General features: G+C 47.6%; 1 protein-coding gene across 1 annotated transcript in view; it reads right to left on the bottom strand.

Moving 5' to 3' along the window:
• Positions 1-27230, bottom strand: part of Larp1 (La ribonucleoprotein 1, translational regulator) — a 51870-nt gene extending 24640 nt beyond the window's left edge. The window contains 2 exon segments of the mRNA XM_027427431.1: positions 26860-27169; positions 27171-27230. Coding sequence (XP_027283232.1) covers positions 26860-27169; positions 27171-27215 — 355 coding nt within the window. The 5' untranslated portion in view covers positions 27216-27230.
• Between the last annotated feature and the right edge of the window lie 526 nt (positions 27231-27756).

The following is a 27756-nucleotide window of genomic DNA, read 5'->3' as shown; positions in this document are numbered from 1 at the left end:
AGTTCTGTCTCCAGTACAGAGAAGAGGCCTAAAGGAGTCTACTCATTCCTATCTGAGCATCCACCTGAGGGATAGGAGAGGGGGAAAGCGGCCTCACACTTTCCTGGGTCACACAGAAGTCTTAAACCAATCTATGGAGTTTGTTAGAAAGTTCCACCCCTAGAGGGCTCACTAAGAGGGTCTATGGTGTTCTATCTCCCCCCCCCCCCCCCCCGCTAGAGTCTCATACTGCCTCCAACAAGCCCCAGAGTTGGGAGGGTAAACCAAAAGGGACTTCGAGAAATCCAGCAATGTTCTGATGAGCTGCCACCAGGGATCTTTGAGAGCTTGAAGAGAGAACTAGGCTTTTGCATTTGACCTCATTCATACATGCATCATCCTCATGCATGTACAGGGGTGGGGTAGCAGACAGACAAAACACTGGTCCAGCAGGACTTGACACCTAAAATCATTTCCAATGAAAAACAAATCTTTTGTGCAGAGGCTGACACTGACCCTTGTCATCCTGCACCAAGCCAAGTCAGCCCTCCTATTTATTGCCTTCTAAAAAACCTGCACCTGCCCACTGACCCAAGCCAAGCTCAGAACATACCATTGTTGCTTATACAAGAAAACACACATTTAAGGTAGATCTAACCTCACTGTTTGCAGATAGTGAACATGGGAAGGATTTTCCTACAATCAGCTAAGGGCTAAAGGGCTTCATTCTCTTGCAAGGGCTCCTATCAGCTTATGAGGAACTCCATGGGTTCCCAGATATCCACTGCCAGTACAAAGCCCCCTTACTGTAATTTAGGGCTCTTCCCTATTTTTCCCAACAAGTTAGTTACCACAGTCTGGGCTCAGAGAAAGGGGGGGGGGTAGGTGATATGGTAGGCCCAGGCCCTAGAGCAGGTTCCTCCTCAATGATCCGAAGCGCTGTAGGGTACATGGAAGAGGAGAAATTACCTTCTGTCTCAGATGGCCAGGTCCAGTCAAGTACTGAGTCATCTCTAAGGGTGGGGCCTCTCCCCCCCCCCTCTCTCTCTCTCTCTCTGTGTGTGTGTGTGTGTGTGTGTGTGTGTGTGTGTGTGTGTGTGTGTCTCCCCACACAGGGCTGATGGTTCAGTGGGTAAAAGTGCTACCACATCTGGCACCTCAGTTCAACACCAGGACCCAATGGAGGGCTGGGGGCTTTTGAGGTAGAGTTTCTCTGTGTAGCCCTGGACCAAACTGGCCTCAAACTCGAGAGATTCATCTGCCTCTGTCTCCCAAGTACTAGGATTAAAGGCAGGCACAGCTACCACCACCACCACCACCCAGTGGACCCATGATTAAAAAGAACAGATACCTGCAACTGATCTTCACATGTGTACTATGCACACACAAATACATAAAGGAAATAAGTAGAGAGATGGTTCAGTGATTAAGATCACCAGTCGAAGCTGGGTGGCGATAGTGCACACCTTTAATCCCAGCACTCGGGAGGCAGAGGCAGGCAGATCTCTGTGCGTTCGAGACCAGCCTGGTCTACAAGAACTAGTTCCAGGACAGCCTCCAAAGCCACAGAGAAACCCTGCCTCGAAAAACCCCAAAGGGGAAAAAAAAAAGATCACCAGTTGATCTTCCAGAGGACCTGGGTTCAGTTCCCATCACTTATATGGAGACTCAAAAAATAAACTGGGGAGGGTGGTGGTGGGTGGTGATTAGCACAATTAAGAAAAAAGAAAGAAAAATAATAAACTGTCTCTAACTCTGGTCCTAGGAGATTGAATGCCTTCTTTGCATCTTCACAGACAGTAAACACATATATGCAAAAAAATAAAGATTAAAACATTTAATAGGAAGTACATAAACAATTTTTTTAAAAAATCCCTAAACAATAGCAAAAGAAGTTATGTCTGTGATCTTCCGCTCTCCAGTGTATGACCCTTTACTCAAAACAACTAGGAAGCCAGTGGCATAGTTATGCACGTGGAATGAGCCCTTTGAGTTTAAATCTCTTCTGTGAGAAGTGAGATAATACTTATGTCAGAGGACACATTGGAACATTTAAGTGAACAAAACACAGAATGCCTAGCGCATAGTAAAGCACTCAACAAATGTTTTGTTACAATTTGAACCCTCACCCTCAGCAGTGGAGAAGGCCAGCAAGACATCTCTCAAAAGGGAGATCACCATTCCAGGAGATCTTTTCTAAATTTAGTCTGCTTCAATTCCCACCCAATTATAAACCAGACCCCGTAGCCTGTCTCCTAGGCAGAGATCTGTGGGGAGTAGGCACCCATAGCCTCACACTACCCCACAGACAAGAGATAGCTGGGCTTCATGGTGTTTCCCTAAGAAAGAAAACCTTAGGGTTCTACAGCTATAATAGGAAAAAAATGAGGAAATTTACTAACTACTACCTCGCCCTTTAACTCACACAGCTTTTCATAAAGCTCTGTTTTGCTAGAGGAAGAAAGGCCTAGGGTCCCATCAGTTGAATTTCTGGAATTCAGTTCACTCAGGAAGAGGAAGAAAAGCCCAGGCCTCAGGGAATCCCTCCAGCCCAGCAAAAGGGCTAAACACACAAACACCTGGCATGAAGCTACCAAGTATTTTCTGTATTGTCCAGTTCTAGAAAGACCTAAGGCTGACATTTTGTAACAAAGGCTACCCCACAGAGGCTGAACACCTCCTGAGTTGAATTGAAGACTTAGTTCAACCACACTGAAAGTAATTAAGGTTTTTGGAGGAGAAGGTATGTAGTGATCCAACCTTGTCAGGCCACAGCATACAGAAATGGGTAGGGAAAGAAATACTGGATTGAAACCATGGGCCAGTATGGATGGAGGGATGAGATGGGCTAGTTGGTAAGTCTACAAGAAGGAGTGGGTGGGGACCATAATGGGAGGTCCTAGATTTCCTGGTGCTGGTTATTATATCCTACAGACCAGTGTCTAACAGGCTGAGTTTAGCCTGACTGCTGGGCTTGGCTGCCTGAGATTCACAAATCAGCCAGTTATCCCATCCATACCCCAGGCTCCTCCAGCTCCCCCACCAGGCTAAAGTCAATGTTCTTTTGGGAGACCCCCCCCAGAACCTGGGTAAAGTCAAGACCCTCTACTAGGCTCTATCAGGATATGGTACAAGCATGTTAATATCCAGTTACCTATTGGCCTCTCCAGATAACAGGTTTCCAGATGAATACAGGGACCAGGCTACTCTTACAGCAGCAAGCACAGAGCCTAGTCCCAGTAGACTCGTGTCGTGGTCCCAATCTTTGGGCCTTTAGTCTGAGCCTTCCAGGAGAAAAGAGAAACAAGCAGCCTAGATATTACTGGTTCTCAGAGGCCCTGGGCCCAAGGCCAGGCACCAATTCTATCAGATACAGGGTTATGAGAGCACTGCCAATCATCTCAGCAACAGCAGTTTCTTCGGTTGCACTAAAAGCTGATAGGGCTCTGCAGTATGAAAAGAGAAAGTCAAAAAAGACAAAAACCTCATCCCAAGCAAGGTGTGATGGCTAATAATTGTAGCTACAGTTTAAACATGACACGGGTCTCATAATCTTTAAGATAAAGACGAACTCATTCCTTTCACTGGTCCCATAAACAAGAAAATCAAGATATTTAGAATTAGCAAGCCATAGAACAAGACCTAGAGTGTGTAGTCTGATATTAAAGGCAAAGACTTAACCACCAGGAAAAGGTGGGAAAGAAGCTAGGGGTCACAGCAGAGTAGGTCAAACGGTAAGGCCTTGAGTGCCAGTGACATGACCATCTGATAGCCCCCCTCCCCCGACTTTGCCCCAGGAAAAGACTCCTCAGCCAAGCCCTGACTATGGAAGGCAATGAAGTCACAGGGAGGGAGGTGACCCACTTGTACCTCTCCCTCCCAGGCCAGCTAGGTAGAGTCAGAGTTAGAACCTAGAGATAGACAAGTCTGTCTTTGTCTCATTCCTACAAACCCCAGCAATTCCCCAACAGGAGGATTCTCTACATGGTAAAAAGAATGTCCAGAACCTTGTCTCGGGGAAAAAAAAAAGAAGAATGTCCAGGTAGCCTCCATAACCTTGTATGGACTCTGTGTGGCCTTCTCGCCACTTCTCCTACCCAGTTCCCAGGTCTGCAGATAAAACACAGGAGGGACTGTAGGGAGTAGGAGGAGGTAGGCTTCAGAAGATCAGACCATCTAACTTATGCAGAGACTAAGTAGGTATCTTCTAATGAGACACCACTGATTCTCTTCCAAGCAGGAGGAAGAGACTTCCTTTCTACATGTGGTATGTTGAAGCAAAATGGCTGATTCTTCCTTCACCATAGTAAAGCCGCAGTGTAAAAGCATTCTTAAGAACCCCCTTCTCGCTGAGCGTTGGTGGCGCACGCCTTTAATCCCAGCACTTGGGAGGCAGAGGCAGGCAGGTCTCTATGAGTTCGAGGTCAGCCTGGTCTCCACAGCGAGTGCCAAGATAGGCTCCAAAGCTACACAGAGAAACCTATCTCAAAAAAAAAAAAAAAAAAAAAAAAAAAAAAAAAAACCACCAAAAAGTAACCCCCTTCTCCACCACTACCCACAGAAGACACAGAAAGATGCTGTCTCGTAAGCAATTCTAAATCAGGTTCTAACTCAGCCTATGGTGTTGGAGATTCCAAGGGCCCAATGACCCCTGAAGTGTTAGCATCTGTGAACTTACCTCACTCAGGAGGGATGGACCATTATTATTATCACCAGCTCAACACATCCTACAAGTGCCAAACTTCATTTGTGCAAAGCTAGCTCATGTTTCACAACCACTCAAGAAGAAAGTAGGTATCATTATGACAGTTAGCTTACAGAGAAACCAAGGCTCTGAGAAACTCACTCAACTAGCAGGTAGCAGAAGTAGGACTGAAACCCAGGTAGTCTCTATCCAGCGCATTTTGCCTCATAAGCTAGCCATGTGTCTTACAGAGAACTAATGGGAACTCTACAAGTACAGGTCCCCAGCACCCAGTACTTTGTGTCAAACACTCACTGTAAATATTGACCAAACATGGTTACCTCTCAACTCTCAGGGATAGGGGTAAGTGCCCCTCCACATTGTGACCAAGCAGCAAGGCCACACAGCTGGATTCTCACACCAATATAAGCACTCAAGGCCAGCTGTGGGAATATGTGAAGTAGGCAAAACAGTACAACAAACTCCCAATCCATAGGCTTTGGGTGTGAAGCCCCTCAGGCAGTACTATAACCCATCACCAGTCCTGTGGCTGAGGTGCTCCTTTTGCCCTAAGCAAGCAAACAGCAAAATTACACAGGTTGATACTGGTTAGCTATGTCACTGTTTATTCAAAGAAGGATTTTTGAGATAGGGTTTCAAGAAACTCAGGCTAGCCTGAACTCCTGATTCTTCAGTCTCCATCTCTCAATTACTAGAATTACAGGTGAGTGCCACCTGTCAAATTTCATTCCTTTCATTATATAGCCCTGGCTGGCCCGGAATTCATAGAGATCCATCTAATAGGTTCTGGGATCAAAGGCAAAGGCATGCACCACCACCCTTACCTTCAAACAAAATTCATTCCTGGAAACACTTCCATGAGCTATATATAGCCCCATGGCTTCCTAAGTCACTTCCAAGTTCCATCCTGTTTCAGATACAAGGGTGCTCTGCTGCAAGCTGGATTCCACTGTCATTGATGCTACCCTAACACAGACCATTTCTGTCTGGTGATGAGCAACTGCCTTTAGTACTACAACTCTTTTAGTTCATCTTTGAAACTGGGTCTAAGAAATCCAGGTGGGCTGGAGAGATGATTCATCAGTTAAAAGCACTGGCTGCAGCTGGGCCTGGAAGGTCAAGGCAGGAAGAGAGTTCAAGGTCAGCTTGGTCTACAGAACAAGTTCCAGGACAGCAAGGGTTACATAGAGAAACCTTGTCTCAAAAAAACCCCAAAATAAAATAAAACAATACGCATGCACATTGCAAGACACACTTATGGGTAACACCTTCATACACATAATGATGATGATGATGATGATGATGATGATGATGATGATGATGATGGGGGGGAGCCCCAGCTGCTGTCAAATCTCCCTGCCTCTGCCTCCAAAGATCGCACATACCCCTCTACTGCTCTAAATCAAGACTCTCAAGCAGTTGACTGTTGGGAGAGGCTTCTGATTCTCTAAGAAATTACTTTCTACTGCCCGGATTATGGGAATGGATACGCTGACACCCAACCCAACCAGAACAGAATAGGAACTAAAAATACTTATTGCATACTGGGAGTCTGCAGCTTGGGTGCAACCTGGGAACCACATTAGCAGTGAGTTGCTTTTGAAGTGGTCCTGGGATATGAAGTTGCAGCCAATGTAGAGGTCTTCCCAAACTGGGAGATCTAATACTCTCCCTGGCTAAAAAGCTGTGTGCACCCATTCCCATTCACAGGTTAGGGGAGCAACTTTCCCCGAAGCACCCCTGACAGCATCTGCTTCCTCACACATTTGAGTTACTGTATTCTATACTTTCCCCAGATACGGAGGGAGTTTCCTGGAGTGGCCAGGTCATCCAAGCAGGAAAGGCAAGATCACAAGTCTGAGGACAACCCGAGCTACCACAGCAAATTTGGGGCTAGCGTGAGCTACACAGTGAAACCCAAATCTCAAAAAAAAATATAATAAATAGAGGAGGGGAGCTGATTCCCACATCAAACCAATCCTACCAATGATGTACCTACCCAGCCACTGGGTTAAAGGCGTGGACAGTAAAACCCATTTTTCAATGTGCTAACAACTCCAACATAACACACAAGGCCTGGGTCAAAATTAACCAATACATCTCATGTAACCCATAACATGATAAGCTTTAACTGGGCAACATATCATTAACGACTAATAAAGTGGCACAAAACTCGCTGGAAAATGACTCAGAGGTTAAGAGCATGCCTTTAATCCCAACATTTGGGAAGCAGAGGCAGACGGGTCTCTGTGAGTTCGAAGCCAGCCTGATCTACAGAGTGAGCTCAAGGACACCTAGGGAAAAAACAAAACAGAGAAACCCTGTCCCGAAGGGAGGGGGGAGTGGAGCTGTTACAGAAACAGGCCCCAAGTCCCCCCCCCCATTTTGCTTTAACAATCACCTAGATTCCAGAGTAGAAAACAGTTTGAAAAACCCTTACCTCACAGCTGTAGAAACGTGACTAGACATAAACAATAACATGGCACGTTTTCTCCAGACCCCAAAAATCTACCTAGGGAGGTGTGCAGTGTTGGAACCTCCAGTTTTAACAAATTCCCTGTCATAGAGAAAGAATCTGGCCTCCCAAAGGTTCACACCTGATTAGGAGTCAGGAAGTTTTAAAGATGGGAGCATAGAACCAGTGAAGAGGAGCTTACCAACCTTTCTGTACTTAAACCCCACGATTAAAGACGAGGTCACCAGGCTGTGGTGGCGCACACCTTTAATCCCAGCACTTGGGAGGCAGAGGCAGGTGGATCTCTGTGAGTTAGAGGCCAGCCTGGTCTACAGAGTGAGTTCCAGGACAGCCTCCAAAGCTACAGAGAAACCCTGTCTCGAACCTCCCACCGCCCCCCCCCCAAAAGAAAAAGAGATAGACAGTCGAGGTTGGAGAAGGTGGAGCTGTGCCAGACAGGAGGTCACAGGGAGTCAGTCTGGGCTAGGCTTGAAGTTTAGCTTCACACCAACCTCCCAAATGTAGCTGTGCCAGAACAGAAACTCTAAAAGTCACTGTCCGTCTGTGTCATCCTTATAGCCACTGTTTCCACTTTTTTCCCCCCCAAATCTGCCTTTTTGCCTTACTCAATGTCCCATGTTTACTACTGCTTACTAAGCACTTATTCCAGAAATATCAAGCCTCCTGGTGTCAGTCTTTATGCATTACCTTTACAATCTACACAGCAAGACCGTTTTAGAAGATTCGAAGCTAAAGCCAAAAGAATTTAAGTTTAAGCCAACAAGCATAGAGTAGAAATATCTGAAAACACAGGCAACACAGGAAAGAAATGCTAGAGGTTCTTTGTTTTTAATGTCCCCTCAAAAAAACAAAAACAAAACAACAAAAAAACCCTCTAAGCTCAAGTCTGCAGATGTTTTTTTGAGACAGGGTCTCTCAAATCAGTTCTAGTTATCCTGAGTTCACTATGTAGGCAGGACTACATGAGGACTACAGAAGCATGATCCTCATGTTTCTGTCTCCTGAATGCTGGAACTAAAATGTGTACCACCACGCTCTACAATGCCTGCAAGTCTTACAGGAAATGAGGTTACTCACCAGAAAATCAGCTCTCTGAAACTAGTTCATCTATGTGCGTTGGAGGGATCGTGGCTTGGGGGGGGGGGGGCGTTGAGGGGTTGTCAGAGCAATTGTTATCACAAAAGCAATGTTCCATGGCTTCCTAATCAGCAAAGTCTTGGGTTCAAGCAAAAACCAAAACCTCAGAGGATTTTGTTTCCAGAAGCAGAATTGAGACAGGAAGCTAAAAAGCCCACAGATCACAATGTCAAAGAGGAGGCAGGAAAGGGGAAAAAGGTGAAAAACCAGGATGTGCATTTAGGCCCTGCTCTCAGGCCCAAGGGAAAACTGATGGGGGATAAGTTACCTTTCCTTACCAGAGCTAAGTACTTCCTCACCCACCACCACTACATCTGTCTCACTAGAATAAGCTGTTGTCTTCCCACAAGTCATGAATTTCCTGACTTGTCTCAATAACTGGATCATGGACAAGGCTCAGTGATAAATAAAGCCCTGACCCAGTACTCCAAAGGCTCTGGGTTCAGTTGCCAGCAATCTGATTTTGAGATCCTGGGCCTGGGACACTGCCATTAGGAAGCAATGTCGAACAGCCAGTCCCCATTCCTAGTGCTCAGTATATGAGGCTTTAATCTTTAGCCTACCTGGGACTGGCTCATGCTACTGCCTGGTGATGCTCTACAGAATCTCAGACAGCAAGAGGCTCAGGAAAAGTCTAGAGTCTATGCCTGTTATAGGCAGAAGAACAAGAGCCACCAATATGAGTGCCTGTATACAACTCCAGTCAGCAATGGATGAACAGTGTGCATATGATGTGCTGGGTGCTGTGGAAAGGTGAAGGACAGGTCACAAACAGGATCTGCTGTGAGCTGACAATGGGATCAGTGCTGTCTCCATTCAGGGACCGCACTGCCCTAAAACAAGACTTAGAACTCTAAGACTGGGCTCTCCCCCAGAAATGAAGGAAAGCCAGGAAGAACAAATGCAGAAATGCAAACCAATTATGACAAGGGAGACCTGGATGGTGGTCTGATATCTGCTTGGTACTGTATGTCCTAGCTCACCTGTTCAGCTACCAGCAGGACAGTATAGCTGGTAGGCCCCCTACCACCTTGAGCAACATCTTGCCTCAGGACAACAGAGCTCCAAGGAATGCAAGGCAAGCCATCTCTCAGACTTGGCTGATGGTGGCATGCATGATGGTGATAACTAAGAATGGGCTTGAGTCAAGTGTGGAGAAGAAGTCTGCCTTCCCTAGTTGGTAGACCCTTCTCGGTCACGAGCAATCTTATCCCTTCCTACCTAAGGGCTGATCAGAAAGGCACTTTACCACAGCATCCATGTGAGGTAGCAGCAAACTGAAGAGAAGAAAAAGCTGACACACAGTCCATTGGAAATGGGGCAGGTAGTAAAACAGGATGGAGCAGAGATAGTCTAACTTAGCACTGCAGTTCAAAAGCACCTGGGGCCTAGAATTCACAGGCTATCCCAGCAAAAACTCCAACAGCATCTACGCTGCTCACTGCTACTTGTGCTATCCCTGCACACACATCAGGCACAAGGGCAAACTAACTGCCTCCTTCAAAGGGGTAGCTGTCTGGCAGCAAACAAGCAGTACCCTGGAGGCAGCCCCCCCCCAAAAAAAAACCAAAAAAGTTTCATTTTGGGAATGAGAGGACAAAGCAACAAGAAAACTGGTTTCTGTGCACCCTGACCACAAGAGGATGCCCTTCCACAGAGACTGGGCAGAAACGCACAGGCAGCCCTTTGAGGGGGTCTCTCACATACCCACTCTAGCTATGCTGATCAACATCTACCAATGGTGTTCTGGGGGGTTAGAGGCACGTCCTGGACAAGCCCAGAGGAGGGCCTTTGCTTGCCCTCCACTGATTTCTTCTACAGCTACTTCCAAAACCAAATGGTGGGCTATGGGAACTCTGAGAAGGCAGCAGGTGTAGAGGAACACTGGTCCTGCATGGCAGCAAAGATAAGTGTGCCTATGCTGCCAGGCGTATCTCAGCCAGGCCAGGGACATGTGCTCATGTGAATTCCGAACATGACTCTGACCTCCCACAGAGCTCAGGGAGCTAAAAGGGTCAAGGAAAGAGTGAGGGCCTCCCTCTACAGCTGTCTAGCACTGACTAGAGTTCCTGCCTTCCTTCTCCCAAGCCTGCTGGGAGCTAGAGAACTTCCCTCATTCCATGCTAAGCAAGCACTCTACCAACTGAGTAACATTCCCAGCCCTGTATTGTATTTCTAGCAGGCAGTACTGCTTTAGAGAAAGATGTAATCCTATTAGTGCTTACTAGTACTCATGGTTGGTGGGACACAATGCCAAGGTTTTCCTTTTGCTAAAATCTATTTGGACATTTTTGATAATGAATTGTTATTGCCTGAGTAATTTAAAAAGATTTTCCACTTCAAAAAGCTAAAAGGCCCAGCACATAATAGTTGGTGGCCCAGAGGACCTCACAAAAGCCTGGAGAGCCAGCCCACCCTTCCTACTCTTCAGGCCAGACCTGAAAAATCCCAAGGTCAGCAGCTCTGTTTCCAACAGATCTGTATGGCCCCAACATAACTAAAAAGAACAACTCTTGGTGGGAAGAAGGGCCAAGGCTCCCTGGCAGGATCCAAAGTTCCCAAGACTTGGCTCATGCCCACTAGTCTTATGCCCAGATAGCCCAGCCTGCCAGAGGGGTAGTGGGGCCTCCGGGCTAACACTTGAAGGTAAGCAACTTCTTCCAGAAACAGCGTTATATGCATGTGTATGTACATGCATATGTAAACACATACACAAACACACACTCTCTCTTAGGGAGAATGCAGGCTAAAAAAAAAAAAGTAAGGTACTAACTTTGGAGTAAATTTGTTAGAGGCAAATCGCAGCTACTCACTAACTACTGCACAGCCTTAACTAAATTTCTGAATCAATAGGCCCTTCATTTTCTTTTAAAGATTTACTTATTTTTATTTTCTACGTGCATTGGTATTTTGCTTGCATGTTTGTCTGTATGAAGGTGTCAGGTCCCCTAGAACTGGAGTTACAGCCAGTTGTGAGCTGCCATGTGAGTGCTGGGAAACTGAACTTGGGTCCTCTGGAAGAGCAGCCAGTGCTCTTAACCACTGAGCCATCTTTCCAGTTTTCTTACACAATAAGGATCAATGCCTAGTACTAGGCCCCACATGACTGTGGTAAAAATGAATGGAGATAATGAATGGGACGGAGGTTCAGGACTCTGATAAGCATGTAAGAGGCTAAGGGTACCCCAGCACTTTAACCAGAATCTCTAAGGCAACCTTGCCACCCATGCAGCATATCTAATGAGCTAAGACTTGACAGAGGAACAGCAGCTTGGCTAAAGTGATGCACACAACACCACTGTGAGAAAAGATGGCCAAGGTCAGAATTGGCTTCTCCGTGCTTCCATCTCTGCCTGCTAGGGACCCACTGAAGAAAAGTCTTAACCAGCTGGTCTAAATCCACAGCAAGGTCTAGCATGGCGGCATGTGCCTTTAATCCTGGCACCTGGGAGACAGAGTCCCAAGCTAGTCTGGCCTTCCATGACAGTCAGGACTGCACTGTGGCACTAACAACAACCCACAGTGGTTCCTGACGTGGCAGTCTCTGTCCTGAGAGGAACAGAAAACTATTAAGACACAGGGTCTTTGAGGCTGGAGAGATGGCTCAGCAGTTAATAATCTCTTAACTGCTCTTCAAGAGGACCCAAGAGTTTGAGATGTGCGTTAGATTCCCAGGATTCATATCAGGTGGCTCACAAATGCCTGTAACACCATTTCCAGATAGTGACACTTCTGGCCCCTGCACGAACACACACATGATATTTAAAAAAAACAAAAAAAAAGACCTAGGTCATGATTACTCTGTAACTCATCTAGGACTTGAGATTCTTTACCCTGTTACTGCTGGTGCCCCATGCTAATCATCCACATCTTATTCCAACTCTACCCAGCAGGAGCACAGAGCTTAGGAAGGTATGAAGATACCAGCTCAAGAGATCTGGACCAAAGTACCCAATGTCCCTTTTTTTCTGACTGAGATGGTATGACTAGTTCAGCTCCTAGGCACTTGAGATGTTCAAAGGAAGAAAGAAACAGCATTCCACAGGGAGCTAGAGTTGGTTCAAAAACAAAACAAAACAAAACAAACACACACACACACACACACACACACACACACACACACACCAAAAAAAAAAAAAAAAAAAAAAAAGGAAGAAAGACGTGCTGGAGAGATGGCTCAGCAGTTAAGAGCACTGGCTGCTCTTCCTTAGGACCCAGGGTTCAATTCCCAGCATCCACATGGCAGCTCACACCCGTCTATAACTCTATAACTCCCCTTCCAGGGCTTCTGACATTCTCACACAGACATATATGAAGATAAAACACCAATGACTATGAAATAAAAATAAATTATATAGCTGGGCAGCAGTGGCACACACCTTTAATCCCAGCACTCTGGAGGCAGAGGCCAGTGGATCTCTCTATGAGCTGGAGGCCAGCCTCCAAAGCTACACAGAGAAACACTGTCTTGAAAAACGTGTGTGTGTGTGTGTGTGTGTGTGTGTGTATGTGTGTGTGTGTGTGTGTGTGTGTGTGTGTGTATGTATGTATGTATGTATGTATGTATGTATTTTTAAATAAAGGAAAACCTGGCCAGGTGTGGTGATACAGGCCTTTAATCCCAGTCCTGTGAGTTCAAGGCCAGCCTTGTCTACAGAGCAAGTTCTAGGACAGCCAGGATTGTTGTATAGAGAAACCTTGTCCTGGAAAAACAGGGAGGGAGAGACAGAGAGAGGGAGGGAGAGAGGGAGGGAGAGAGGGAGGGAGAGAGGGAGGGAGGGAGGACGAAGAGAAGAGAAAAAAGAAAAGAAAACCAGACTCACAACCCAATCATAGTCTCATAAAGTTTGTTTTCCTTTTTAGTCTTTTGAGGACATGTCATGTAGGCCAGACTGGCCTCCAAACCTGCTGTGCAGCCAAGGCTGGCCTTGGACTCCTTTCCTTCTCTCACCTCCCCAGTGCTGGGATGACAACAAAGTCCCTCTGAAAAAGGTTACTCTCACAATATATCTGGAAAGAAATGCAAGAGGGCAGACTCTACACCTTCCAGCTGCCTAGAGAGTGTTCTATGTACTCTACCAACCCCAGGGCACAGTGCTTGACAGTGCCCCCCCCCCTCGAGTCAGATACTGGAGCAGCTGAAGTCAAAGACTGTAGCCACAAGATCTCCTGTAGTGAGTGTCAGGCAGTGGTGGCACATGCCTTTAATCCAAGCACTAGGGAGGCAGAGGCAGGTCTCTGAGTTCCAAGGCCAGCCTGGTCTAAAGTAAACTTCCAGGACAGCTGAGCAACCCTGTCTCAAAAAAATAAAAATTCTTTTAATTTATGTGCATGGATGTGTGTGTGTATGTATGCCTGAGTGCAGTACCCCCAGAGACCAGGAGGGCGTCAGAGCCCCTCGGGGTAGAATTACAGGCGGTCAGGAGCTACTCCACATGGGTTCTGGGAACAGAACTGGAGTACTCTGAAAGAACAGCAAGTGCTATTAACTAGTTGCGCCCTCTCTCCAGCCCACACATTTCCTAGGAAAGCAGATTTGCAGGTATAAACAAAGACCTTGTCTACATTCTTCTCTGAAGGCAAAAGAAAATTTTTTATTGAAATCCCTTCAATACCATGATTGAAGTCCTGTTTTAGATCAAACAAAAGAACCTTCTGCACTGCTTAAAATCCCTAAGAAACAACACAACTAAAACAACTTTTAACCCTTACCATCCTGTAATTTTGGCTCAATCACTCTCCGAATCAATATGCTACTAAGTATCAAAATGTATCTGGGGGAACAGGTATTCTCCAGCAAGCAACTGGTGTTATTTATTTCCTTCAGGTCCACTGCTGACTCACTTTGAATTTCCTGCAGGCTTTCTGCTTCCATCTTGCTCTCCACCCCATTCTCTCCGAACTTGAGGAATCCTTAACATTTTGTTGTTTTCCAAGACAGGGTTTCAATGTATAACCCTGGCTGTCCTGGAACTTGCTCTGTAGACCAGGCGGCCTCAAACTCAGAGATCCACCTGCCTTTGCCTCTCAAGCACTGGGATTAAGTATATGTGCCACCACTGAGGAATCATTTTTTTTTTTGGGGGGGGGGGTTCGAGACAGGGTTTCTCTGTATTGCTTTGGAGCCTGTCCTGGAACTCACTCTATAGACCAGGCTGGCTTTGAACTCAGAGATCTGCCTGCCTCTGCCTCCCCTGTGCTGGGATTAAAGGCGTGCGCCAACAACACCCAGCTTACCACAGAGAAGTTTTAAAGCATATACTTGAGTATCACTGCTCTCCAGCTTCCACAACAGAATGTGGAGTCCCCTAAACGTATCTGAGCTCTCTCCACCTACACAGGCCATCTCTGTCCTTAGAGGACACTAAGTGCCTGCAGGTTCTCTGGCTAGAATGATCACCCTGATCATACCAATATCTTAATGCCTGGCCCTAATCACTGCCCAGTACTTTTCTATGAAGCTGCCTCCAGAGTAGCTGGGATAACAGGACTGCACACTCGCCCTCAAGATGGCTGTTTCTTTAAGCTGCTATTTTGGGAGGTGATTTGTTAGGCAGGAACAGATAATTGGTGGTTAGTTCACTGCTTCCCTGTGGGAATGTAAACAATAAGGCCAGGCAGGCCGTTCTCTCTACTGCCCAACAGAATTCCCAGGCCCTAACTCTTAGTAGGCTGTTCAAACCAACGGCTAACTATGTGACTTTTCAAGCTGATGAGAGCCAAGCAGTTTGTCACACAAAGGTCAGGTTCAAGCCATGGGATCTGTTTGGATAAACCTGAGCACTGTACTCTACCTGTGTTCTGCTGAGCTGGCTGAACTTGGACCCCAGATTCTACCAGCCTTAGTTTCTACATGTTCAGACCAGAAGAGGATATCTCAGTGATGACCCAGCCTACCACAGACAGGATGTAGAACTCCTCACATTCCTTCCAAGAAGTGCCTACCACTGCCTGCATGCTGTTGATTGAGTATTTGCCACCAATGGCACCATCGTACCCCAACATGAGCCAGACAGAAGCCTAGATAGAGCACAATGCCACACACCTAGAGTCCCACTATCTTAGCCTAGCTCTAGGGAGGAAAGCTGGTCCAATCTGAGTAGAATGAGATCTCAACAACTGGGGTCTTAACTTCTGACTGAATTGATATAGTGAAATCAATCCTAATAGGAAAGAACCTTGACAGACTGTGGCTCAACAACTCCCAAATCACAGGAAGCAAGAAAGGGGGTGGGGATTTTCTGTAAAGTTGCCCAAGTATCTCAGTGAGCTGCATAGCTGAAGCTAGCAGCTGATCTTCCAATGTGCCTGATTCCCTATCCACCCCACTTCAGGGAAGCTGTCTGGGAGAAGTCTCTGTCCAGAGAGAAACGCTCCAAGGAGCCTTCGCTCCCTTCCCCAAACAAGATGACACTGCACAAGGCTTCTACCTGGGATCTTTCTTTCCCTTTTCCATTGTGGTAGCTAACACCTGCTTAATCATTTTCATGACTACAAGATGACTGGGGTAGAAGGGGCCTAAGAGACTGGAACCAATGATGCTATTTATACCCACTCCATAGGAGGAGGCAAAGAAGGAAAGGCTAGCTGGGGCCTAACACAATTTCCTTGGCAAGCTCATCCTTAGCTTTGCTCCATCCAGGGCCTCAGGCCACAGTGCTCTTGGTATCACGTCCTCACCACACTCCCTCTCCCTCAAGAGAAGATTAAATAGCTCTCTCTGGAGAGAGCCTTCCAGTCCCAACCAACAACCCCTCAACTGTTCTACAACAGCATTCTTCGGCTTATACCTTGGACAAAACACTGTCCCTTCTCTTTTGATGATGAAAACACAGGATCTGGGCCCACCAGCCTTATGCTGGAAGAAAGCCTGATTAAGGATGAAAACTCAAGGGCTTGCATGTAAATAGCTACTAGCCAATAGCCCAGAGACAGCAGTGCTTTGGCCAACAGTTGTCAGTGATGGCGCACTTTGATTCCAGACCATGTCCCTCACCCTATTATTCTCATATACAATTCAGCAAAGCTTTATGCATTGCCTTTTTTCTTCTTCTTTAAAGCAAAGTTGGAAATCTCTACAATTCTAGATAATTTCCTTTTCTTTCTTTTTTGGAGGTGTCTTCTGAAACAGGGTCAGTCTCTTCACACAGCTCTGGCCATCCAGGAACTTCACTTTGTACACCAAGCAGGCCTCAAACTCACAGAAATCTGCCTGCCTCTCTGCCTCTTGGGTGCTGGGATTAAAGGTCTTTATGCCACCACACTCAGCCCAATTTTCCCAATTTTCAAATATGGATGGTTTTTTAAAGCAAATCAATTGAAACCTGTCAGGGGGCAAAACCTGTCATAAGGATGTGGATACAGATAAACACTTTGTGACTTGGTTTTGTATTTTGTTCCTGGCTGGCCTGAAACCCCCTATGTAGACCATGCTGACCTCAAACTCAGAGACCAATCCTTTGCCTTCCATGGGCTGACAGGCAAATGCCACCATGCCCTGCCTTTTGGTGTGGCCTGGTTCTTGCTGGAGTATCTCAGGCTGGCCTTAAGTTCAGGGCAATCCTTCTGCCTCCAACTCTAGAGCCAGAATTAAAGATGTGCACCACCACACCTAGCCCACCTGTGACTTCTTTCTTTCAGAATAAAAGCCCCACTGTGGCAAGTGTATCTTGCTTATTGTTTTAATTGTGGTTGAGGGAGGGACTGGCAGCTAACAGCCAACATTTTGTGAATCAATAAACTAGAACTTTGCCAGTTTGTTGCTACAGGTCCTTCAAGAAACTGCCATCTAAACTATTCAAATGCTACTGGGCAAAAAACTCAGCACCTGCTATGTTCACTTGGGAATACTGTTCAAGGTTACCAAATGACCAAGCCAAAATCCACCAATGTTCCCCCCACACCAAAACTTAACCATAAGGTCACTGAGATGATAGGACTTAACTCCAAAACAAGGCTATGCTGTTAATGCCAATTTACCTTTTTGTCATACACAGGAAAGAAGAACTCTCTGCAACAAATCCAAAGCTGTGGAAGGACACCAAGGGACTAAATGGACAATTTTACCACAAAACATCCAGGGTCACCTTCCACTAAAAATTCCAAGAACCACAATTTGGCCCAGCACATAAAGGAGACCTGAATTTGATCCCTGGGCACACTCATGCACCTCACCACCCGCACCACCAACTCCACCAAGTTGTCCTCTGACCTCCAATCACAGGCAGGCAAGCAAGCAGGGAAACAGACACTCATCAGCACCCCCCCCCACAGAGAGAGAGAGAGAGAGAGAAAGAGAGAGAGAGAGACAGAGACAGAGACACAGAGAGAGAGACAGAGAGAGAGCGAGACAGAGAGAGAGAGAGAGAGAGAGAGAGAGAGAGAGAGAGAGAGAGAGAGACTCCATTTGGGTTTCTTACAAGGTCCTTAAATCCGCCTCTACAATAAGTCAGCAAAGGTAAGAAAAATAGCTGGAGGTTGTGACGTGAACTACCTTTTTTTATGCTCAGGTCCAAATTCTGGGGATCACGAGACAGAGGATGATGGGCTTCAACATGGCCCAACATATTTAAAATGGCTTCAACATATTCTCTGTTAAACAAATGAAAGGCCAAATTCAAGAGTAAAACCCCAGTTTCTGTGCCAGGTTCCTGTGGAGCACTTGCACACTCTCACCTAAGCGCACCTTCTAGTGGTACTAGTAGCTGGGTGCTATGGTTTTTTTTGGTTTTTGGAGACAAAGTTTCTCTGTGTAGCTTTGCAGCCTATCCTGGCACTCACTCTGTAGACCAGGCTGGCCTCGAACTCACAGAGATCCGCCTGCCTCTGCCTCCCGAGTGCTGGGTTTAAAGGCATGCGCCACCAATGCCTGGCTGGTTTTTGTTTTGTTTTGTTTTAAGACTGGGTTTCTCTGTGACTTTGGAGGCTGTCCTGGAACTAACAGAGATCCACCTGCCTCTGCCTCCCAAGTGCTGGGATTAAAGGCTCGAGCCACCACCACCCGGCGGGTGCTATGGTTTGACTATGCAATGTATCCCAGAGGTTCACACATTAAAGGCTTGGTCCTCAGCTGGTGGCATCATTTTCAAGAGATTTTAGAAATGGTTTATGAAGTGGAAACCTAGATGGAAGTAGGCGACTGGATATGTGTCCGGTCCCTTCCTCACTCTGCTCCCATGTCCACCAAGAGATGGACAGTCTCCTCCTCTTCCTGTCCAATATTCAGCCTGTCTCAGGCCAAAGTAACCCAGCCAGCCCAAGACTAAACCCTCTGAAACCCAGAGCCCAAACACTTGCATCTAAGTTTTTCTGTCACTGGCCATGCTGTGCCTAACTTGTGAAGGACCCTGTGAAGGACAATTCCATCTCTGCAGCCTCTTCCAAATTTAATAATCTCCATTCTCTTCAAAGAGAAGGAAGAAAACCAAATGCCAAGGCATAGCTACCAGTACAGAGCTGACAACTAGCCTGGTCTGGGAACAAGGCCTACCTCTTAGGTCAGCCTTCTCAGGAAGGCACTTAGTTTAGTGGCCTATCTAGGACATTGCAAACTCCTTGTTACTGAGCACAGGTGTTAATTCAACTGAATTCAGACATGTAGGAAACTTCGCCCAGAACAGTCCAGGACCATGCTGCAGAGGTGCAGTGTTACATGGGGACTCCTTTTTGTAATCTGGGAATTCTAGTCCAAAGGATCAGACATGAAAACTCAAACCATTTATCTTAATGTAAGAGGTCATCTTGTAAAAGGAAAAATTTTGGTCACATCACTTTTCACTCAAAAGTCCCCTAAGGCTCCCCAGTGGCCTTCTACTTAAATTGGGACTTGGCAGCCTATAAAGCAGGACTGCCCACCTTTCTAGTAGTTGGCTATGCTTCAACCACAGGAACCCTCAGTTCCCTGAGCCCCACCCTGCTCTCAACCAAAAATAAAGTGATCACAGGCTCTTCTCAGCAACCCCACTCACTCTTCCTAGTCAGCTCAACCGTGCTCCCCAGAAACTCTGAACTGCACTGCACTGGATGTCCCTGTTGCACCACACATGCTCTTCCCACATGGCATTTTCTTGCACATGGAACTCTGGGTACATATCTTCCTAGCCACTATATTATCCTCAAAACCTCACACATAGCAAACCCACAAAGCTCACTATCTTGTTAATCAGTATGTGCTCATTAAACTGTCCGCTACAATCTGTCAGTCTTGGCTGTAGCACTGGAGACACCTTGACCAAATAGAGACAATGCTAAAAAAAAGACAAAGCATAGTCAGAGGGATGGAATACAGTCCAGGGTCAGGGTTTCTAAGACTATGCAGGGTGGTCTAGGAAGGTCTCACCATTACTGCAATCCAGAGAAAGAGCATTCCCGAACCAAATACCTGAAGCAGAATCATGTCAGATACACTATAGCACTGCTGGAAAGAATAAAGTGGTACATGGTGCATAAGGAATGGGTGGGGACCCAGTTCAGGAAATCTTAGGATGGTCTAAGGACTTCTGTTCTCCGAAACCATCAAAGGATTCCAAGCAAGCGTAACAGGAGTAACAAGAGACAGTTAAAGAGGTTGCTGGAACAACCTAAGTAAGAAATGATGTCTAGTTCATAACTCAACAGAGTAGAAAGAAACACCTAGACCTGAAAGCAAATTTTAAGGTCCAAAAGGATTGTATTGGTGAATTATATGTGCTTTGACAAATACCAGTGTGCAGTTTCTCTGAACACTTAGGATAACTGCTCAATCTCTTGTGAGTATGTTCTTTATATGGGAATTAGGGTAAGAGCATCTGCTGTGACTACACAGTGACTAACTTTAAACCAAACCAACAAACAGAAAAACTATGCATCCTGTCTACTGTAGAATGCAGGAACCTCTAGTGGTTAACAGTTATGTGAATAGTACCCCAGACTAAGATGAAGACCTTCACCACACCTGGACAGCTTTACATGTTTCTTCCACACCTAGAGTTCAATCAGACCAAAAAGACTCAACCAAAAGACAACGGTGTCACATCAAAAGATTATTTCATGGAAAACCCTCAGGAGACATCTCAGGTCACCAGCAACAGGAGAGGAGGCTGGCAATCTAAAAACTCACCAACTCCTGGCTATTGGCCCCCATTTAAGAAAGGCATGAAATACCTCCTTCCCTAAGACCCCAGTCTACACAAATCTGGTTGTGGAATGCATCTTCTGGCTGTGAACCAATTGTGCCTGTGTAGGATGCTGCACCATCAACCTGATTCTCAGAACATAGGCAGCAAGCAGTGCATGAGTCCGAACTGCATAAGGAATGAAGAGGCTAGGCAATCTAGGGAAGGTATAGAGGGAAGGTATAGAAGACTCTGCCCAGGTTCTAATTTAAATTTCTTCAGCTTCTCCCTTCACTTAGGTATCTTCACTAGCTGTTATCAAAACCTCAGCCCCAGGAAGTTAAGGTCATCCATCCTCTCTCTTTCCTGAGCTCACCCTGGAATGGCCAATAAGAGGTCTGTCTGTGAGCATTGATTGAAACCCTTCCAGAGCCAACACCTAATTACCCCTCTGAGCTTCTCTTGGATTTTGTGAACAGGGGCACTCCCATCTGCCAAGCTCTCCATTTTTAAGAGGGCTTTGTGGTTTGGGGCACTGTTCCTTCTCTCTCTGCTTGTTTCCCAAGGAAGAGAAGACAGATGCTGAGTAACAAAATAAAATGCTGACTCTGGCTTGGGACCCCCCTGCAGACCCAGTAGAGATCCAGCAAAGTCTCTCAGGAGGTTCAGAGTTCAAGAGGGCTTGTGCTGACTACCCCATCCCCAAACGCCAAAGCCACCTCCCAATCACCTCTCCTTGCTGGGAAAGTAGCTGAGTCCCTCCCCTACAAAGAATCCTAACTGTGCCTTCTTCAGAAGTCAGAGTGACATGAACCAGGTGCAAAGGGCCTTAAACCTCACTCAAACTGCTCCTAGTGCTCATTTGCAAAAACATTTAACATAACCAACAAACTCCAAACAAGGAATGACCATACGCCCTGAACAAAACAGGATAACATAATATGATCTAAAAATAATCAAATCTCCCATCAAAAGGATTTGTGTAGGAGTCTGCTTGAGACAAGATCTTACTTTATAGCACATGCTGACCTAGGACTCTCTTCCTGCCTCAGTATCCCTGTGATAGGAGGATAGACATGAACCACCATACCCTGCTTCAAAACATCTCATGGTCCAGTTTGTTCAAATGGAGATCCAGGCAAGATTCATAACAATGCATGACTAGGCATAAACCTTTTCATCTTTAACACTTCCCCTTCTCAGAGTCCACTTCTTTGTTAGTAAAAATTTGTTCTGCCGGGCGATGGTGGTGCACGCCTTTAGTCCCAGCACTCGGGAAGCAGAGGCAGGCAGTTCAAGACCAGCATGGTCTACAAGAGCTAGTTCCAGGACAGCCTCCAAAGCCACAGAGAAACCCTGTCTCAAACCCATAAAAAAAAAAATTGTTTTACAGAATTTCTTATTAAACACTGGATATACTAAGTGGCCACACATACCTTTAAACCCAGCACTTGGGAGATGGGGTGTTAGGATAGGAACTAAGGTCATCCTATTTTCTCTATGCATTGGGGTAGGAGGAGTCTTAGGGGTGCTGTTATGAGCTTTCTATCACCACACAGTAAGGCCAATCACTCCACCGCATGCCTTCCCAAGCTACCAACCTCAGGTCATGAAACCAAGAGTCTCTCTCCAGTCTTGGAGTTAAGACATGAGTTCCCCATCACACTGGCAGATTTGAGGAAACATGCACTTTAAAGCTCTGCTTCAATTTTGCTTTGATAGGGAGTGGGTTTGGGGTTCTAGCAGGAAGAACAGTTTTAACACTAGAACCTTAAAACATTTCCATCTAATCAATTCACTGCAGATGAAAAACCAAGGTAGGGAGACCACAGGGTGTTGTGACTGGAGGGCAATCAAAAGCAGGATTAGTACATGATGATAACTATCACAAATATATATGTTTACTTTCATTTATATATGTGTGGTCAGAGTACAACTTGCAGATATTAACCATATGGGTCCTGATAATCCAACTCAAGTCATCAGGGTTAGTAGAAGGTGCCAGATGCCTTTTATCTGCTGAGCCATTTCACTAGTCCCACAAAAATAATTTTAGACAGTATTTACTGTATGCAATACTTATGGGTTCCCTCCGTGTCGGGCACCTGTGCTAAGGGCTTTGTAACATTTACTACCTTCAATTCTCACAACTCTGCAAAACCACTACCATTACTCTCCTTTAGAGGAGTAAATTAATAATGACTCAGAGAGGTGCACAATCCCAAGATTACCCAGGAAGTTAGAAACTTAGCTAGGGAATCAGCTAAGTGTAAACCACTTTCCAGAGCCAGAAGGCTAAAGACTTAAATGATGTTGTGATCACCAACTACTTTAGCAGCAAGGGCAGGGCAGGGTCTCAGGACACCATGAGTTAGCAGGCTTTGGAAACCTGCCTCCATAATCAGCTCCATTTCAAGGAGACTTCCATACAAACACAAATGAAGCACCTGAGTCTCAGACTCTAGCCCCCAGCTTAGGTACAAGCTTTCTCAGTATACCCAGTGAGAGGCAGATACACAACAATCACAGGGGCTACTTGCTGTATATAAGAGAGCACGGTAAGCATTCTCCAGGGTCTAGGAGATGTAAATTAACTAAAGCTTGAGTAGAATTAAAGCTGGACTTGGAGCTGGGCTTGGCAGTACTTGCCTTTAATACCAGCATTCCTGAAGCAGAGGCAGGAGGATCTCTTGTGAGTTCAAGGCCAGCCTGGTCTACAGAGCAAGTTCCAGGACAGCCAGGGCTATACAAAGAAACCCTATCTTGAAAAACAGAACAAATAAAAAAAAAGTAGACATTTCTTTGAGTGACTGACCAACCTTTAAGACTCTCATTCCCAGTCAGGCAGGGCACAACCTTAATCTCAGCACTCTGGAAGGCAGAGGTAAGCAGGTCTCCTAGTTGAGACCAGCCTGGTTTACAAATCAAGTTCCAGGACAGCCAGGGCTGTTACACAGAGGAAAAGGGGAGGAAGGGGCTAATACCATGGGCAGGCAAAAAGGCTTAGCAGGTAAAAGCAAATGCAACCTAGCATGACAATCTGAATTCAATCCTCAGGACCCATATATGGTGGAAGGAGAGGGCAGACTCCTATAAGATATCCTCTGACCTCCACTCACCAACACCCCATCACACAAAAGAAATGCTTAAAAAAAAAAAAAAAAAAAGCTGTCCATATATATGCTTTGCATCCAAAAACAATCAAAGGTAAATTCTTGTGGATTTTTTATTACAAAGGTTTATCAACTCAGAGTCAATTTTTTTTTTTTTTTAAGACAGTGTCTCCAGAAGCTTGCCCTGAACTCACAGTCATCCTTCTGCCTCAATCTCCCCTTTCTGGTAGGATTATAGGTGTGAACCATCAGGCCCAGTACAAAGTTTAACTTTAAAGTATTCCATGTTTCTTGTGCTGAGCTATACACAAAAACAAAACGTGCATTCTTTGATTGTTTCTTTTCACAAGTTAAAAAAAAAAAAAAAAAAACTATCAAATAAAAACGGAGATCCAGACAAAAGTTCCTGAAGTCCCATAATCTCCCAGGAACTAAACCAGTGGTCTCAACCTGTGGGCTGTGACTCCCTTGGGAGGGGGGGAGAGAGGACCCTTTCATAGGGATTACTCAAGATCACTGGAAAACACAAATATTTACATTATGATTCATAACAGTAGCAAAATTACAGTTACACAATAGCAATGAAAATAATTTTTATGGTTGGGGAAGCAACTGTATTAAAAGGTCACAGCATTAGGAAGGTTGAGAACCACTGCACTAAACTAAAGCATACACAGGTGTCAGGTTATCAAAGTGAATGCTCGACACTACCCTTTGAGGCAGGCACATCATAAATTAATGCCTGTTGTACAAATGGGGAAGGTGAAATACACTGCTAAAATGGGGTATAGATAGCACTGTGAACATATGCAGTCTGAGCCCCAAACCTATCTTCTCCTGTGGGCACTCTATAGACTGAAGGTGTGGCTTGAGTAAGGAAAAAAGAATGTAAATAATTCTGTTAGGGAGAGTGTCCAAAAGGACAAATCCCAAAATTTAAAATTGTAAACCTGCTGGGTGTAGTGGCTCACACTTTTAATCCCAGCACTCAGAGGCAGAGGCAGAGGCAGAGGCAGAGGCAGAGGCAGAGACAGAGGCAAAAGTAGAGGCAGAGGCAAAAGTAGAGGCAGAGGCAGAGGCAGGCCTCTGTAAATTCAAAGACAGCTTCATCTACAAAGTCAATCTAAGCCACGGCTGTTTCACAGAAAACCCAGTCTCAAAAAGAACAACAAAACTTATAAACGTAAAACCAGGAATGGCATTACATACCTGTAATCTCATCAGTAGGAAAACAGGCAGGAGAATAAGGAGGTCAGGACCACCCTTGATTAAATAAGTTCCAGGCGACCCTGGGTTACATTAGATAGACCATACCCTCATCCACCTACCCAGCACTCCCACAAAAAAACCTACAAACCTTGAACTTAGAAGTGTAAACTGGATTCAGTACTCCACATGGGAGGGAAGAGATGGTAAAACATGATTTTATTACTAGTCACTGCTTGTGTCCCTTAAGAACTAAAACACTAGCATCTGAGCCAAAAGGAGGCTAAAAATAGGCATTTGCAGCAAGCTTTGGAAAGCTTAGCTTGCTTATGAGACTCAATTCTGTAGACTCCCAAAAACATATGCATCACAGAACACAAAAATCCCAAGACCACACAGCCACTCCACTAGTGTCATATTTAAACATGTCCAGTCTGCAAATAAAACCAGGGTTGGAAAAAATTCCCATTGGCTGATGAGAAAAGGCCAGGACCAAATCTTAGCCGACAGACAACCCAATCACAGATTTCACTCTACAAAGTACCAAGGCTGTAACAAGTTTAAAGACAGAAGCTACTGGATTAATTCCAGTGGTCTGCCAAAAGACTACTCCAAAGATTCTAAACCAACTGGTAGTTAGCTACTCTCTTGTTTTATGATCCCCCAAAATAAACAGAAACAGGACAAGCCAGCGGTGGTGGTGCACGTCTTTATCCCAGCACTCAGAGGCATAAGCAGGTGGATCTCTGTGAGTTCAAGGCCAGCCTGGTCTAGAGTTCCAGAATAGGGCTATGCAGAGAAAGCCTGTGTCGAACCCTCCCCCCACCCCTACCCTGAAAAAGGTGCAGAACATATTTACCCTACCTAGAATTTGTTCTTTAGTCACTTAAATCGTGTCTGACTTTATCCAGAGGGAAAGTTGAGATGCCAGCCAAGCTGTCTTCTTCCCACGATCAATAACCCCAGTGACGCAAGCTATCAAGGGCCCTTGGCTTTACACAAAATGCCAGCTCAGGCACCCAATCCTGCCTGATGTCACAGCTGATTTAAAACCCACAAGGCAGGTTCACCAGTAGCTAAGCGCGGCGGCCTGAGTGAACAGCCTCATTTAAACTTCTGAGGAGCGCGGCTGATTATACCTCTGGGTTTAAAGAGGGGCAGGACCAAAGAGCGTCTTAAAGTTGTTTCCCCCACTCTGTGGGTGGAGAGCGAGGATCTGAAAGAAAATGGAGGTTTCAGCACTGCCCCTTGCATAAGAGGATTCTGGAAGGGAAGGAGAGGAAGAGAACACTGGTACTACAGCACACCCCCCACCACCACCCCATGTGCCCTCCTCCTAATGAAGCAACCCTAAGAGAAATCGAAAGGGCAACCAACGTGCTGCTGAGGATGGGCTGTGCTGGGTTCCCCCGGGGCTAGGCCTACACTTTCCTGCACTCTGGAACCTGAAAGCGGCTAGCTCCGACTTCCTCGGGGCCCACGGTTTAAGGGAATTTTAAAAATAAATAAAAGCACTGAGACTCCGACGGTCAAACTCCAGGGCCACGCTCACTACGAGGCACCCGGGAATACACAGGCGGAAATCCTCTGTGCCCCCAACGCTGTCCCCGAGCCGAGTGCCCCTCGCAGACCAAGCCGATCGCCCTCGGTCGGGATTCCCTAGTCACCTCCCGCCCGGACTCGGAGGGGGAGGGGAACCCCGCGTGCAGCCCAGGCCAGCGAGCGCAGCGAACAGCCCCGGCGCGGCGCATGGCGCCCAACTGTCACCCGCCTGCCCCGCACCGGCCCGGCCACTCCTTCGCCGCCACACACGCCCCTTGCGTCGCCGCAGGCCGCCACCGGCTCCGAGGCACGCTGGAGCCCGCACTCCCCACACCTCACCCGGCTCCCCGAGGCGCAAAGTTGCGAACTTCAAAGCCAGGCCCCGCTCGGAGCCGTGACACATGTTCACTGAACACGCACTCCCGGGGCGCCAGCACGCAAGGGAACACAGGGCACACCGAGAGCACACCGAGCGGCCCCGCCCGGATCGGTCCGGCCAGCTAGGCCCGAGGCGCGCCGTTGCCACCAACCGCTGCTGCCCCGGCAGCCCCGCTCTGAGGGAAACGCCCGCGTCACCGCGCGGGCCAATGCCGCGCCGAGCAGACCCACCTGGAGGCGGCTGTCCGTTCACCGCGGCCGGCGGCGGCGCGTGCTTCGTCCACGGGTTCACCTTGGGCGGCGGCGCCTCCACGAAGTCACGCCTGCCGCCGTCCTCGCCGTCGCTTCCCGCTGGAGCTTCAGCGGCTGCGGGTGGCCGCGGGCTCTCGCGCTCCGCGCCGTCGCGGCTGGGCCTGGCGCAGGCGGGCCTTGGCCTGCGAGCGCTGCCGTCGGGCTCGCCGCCGCCGTCGCTCGGGCCCGGCTCGGCCTGGGCGTCAGGCGCGGGCTTCTTCCTCGCCAGGCCGTGCTCGTCGGCCTGCAAGCAGCGCGGCACCCGCCGGCAGCAGCGGCTCCACTTGAGTGGCCATCTGCGCGGAGCGGCCGGGCGCGCCGCGGGCCCCGCTCGAGGCCGCTGGCGGGGCGCCGGGCCCGGGCGCGCGGACGCGGGGCGGCGCGGGCGGGCGGACGCGAAGCGGCGCGCCGGGCAGAGGGCTCCGGCGCGCCTGGTCGGCCTGGCGGGCCTCGGTCCCCGGCCTGCGTCCCCCCGCCCCCGGCCCGGGGCGGCTCGGGGGCTGCAGCGGTGCGGACGGCCCCGGGGGGAGCGGCGCGGAGAGCCGAGCCAGACCACGCGATCCGCGGCGGGCGGCGGGCGGGCGCGCGCCTCGAGACGCGGGCGCGCGAGGGGCGGGGACGGCGCAGCGGTGGGCGCGCGCGCGCACGGCGGAAGACCCCGCCCCGTCCCCGCCCCTCGGCGGCCATTCCTGCGGCGCGGCCGGCGGACGGGGCGAGCACGTGCCTGATGCAACTCGGGAGGGCGGGGGTGGGGGAGGAGCCTTAAAGGGCCAGCGCCCAAGAGCCGCCGCAGGTGGAGCACATGGGGCCTGGCCACGCGGCCAGCCGGTCTGCTAA

The sequence above is a fragment of the Cricetulus griseus genome, chromosome 7, assembly GCF_003668045.3.
Source record: "Cricetulus griseus strain 17A/GY chromosome 7, alternate assembly CriGri-PICRH-1.0, whole genome shotgun sequence".
Taxonomy (NCBI): Eukaryota; Metazoa; Chordata; class Mammalia; order Rodentia; family Cricetidae; genus Cricetulus; species Cricetulus griseus.
This window is presented reverse-complemented; position numbering and strand designations above follow the sequence as displayed.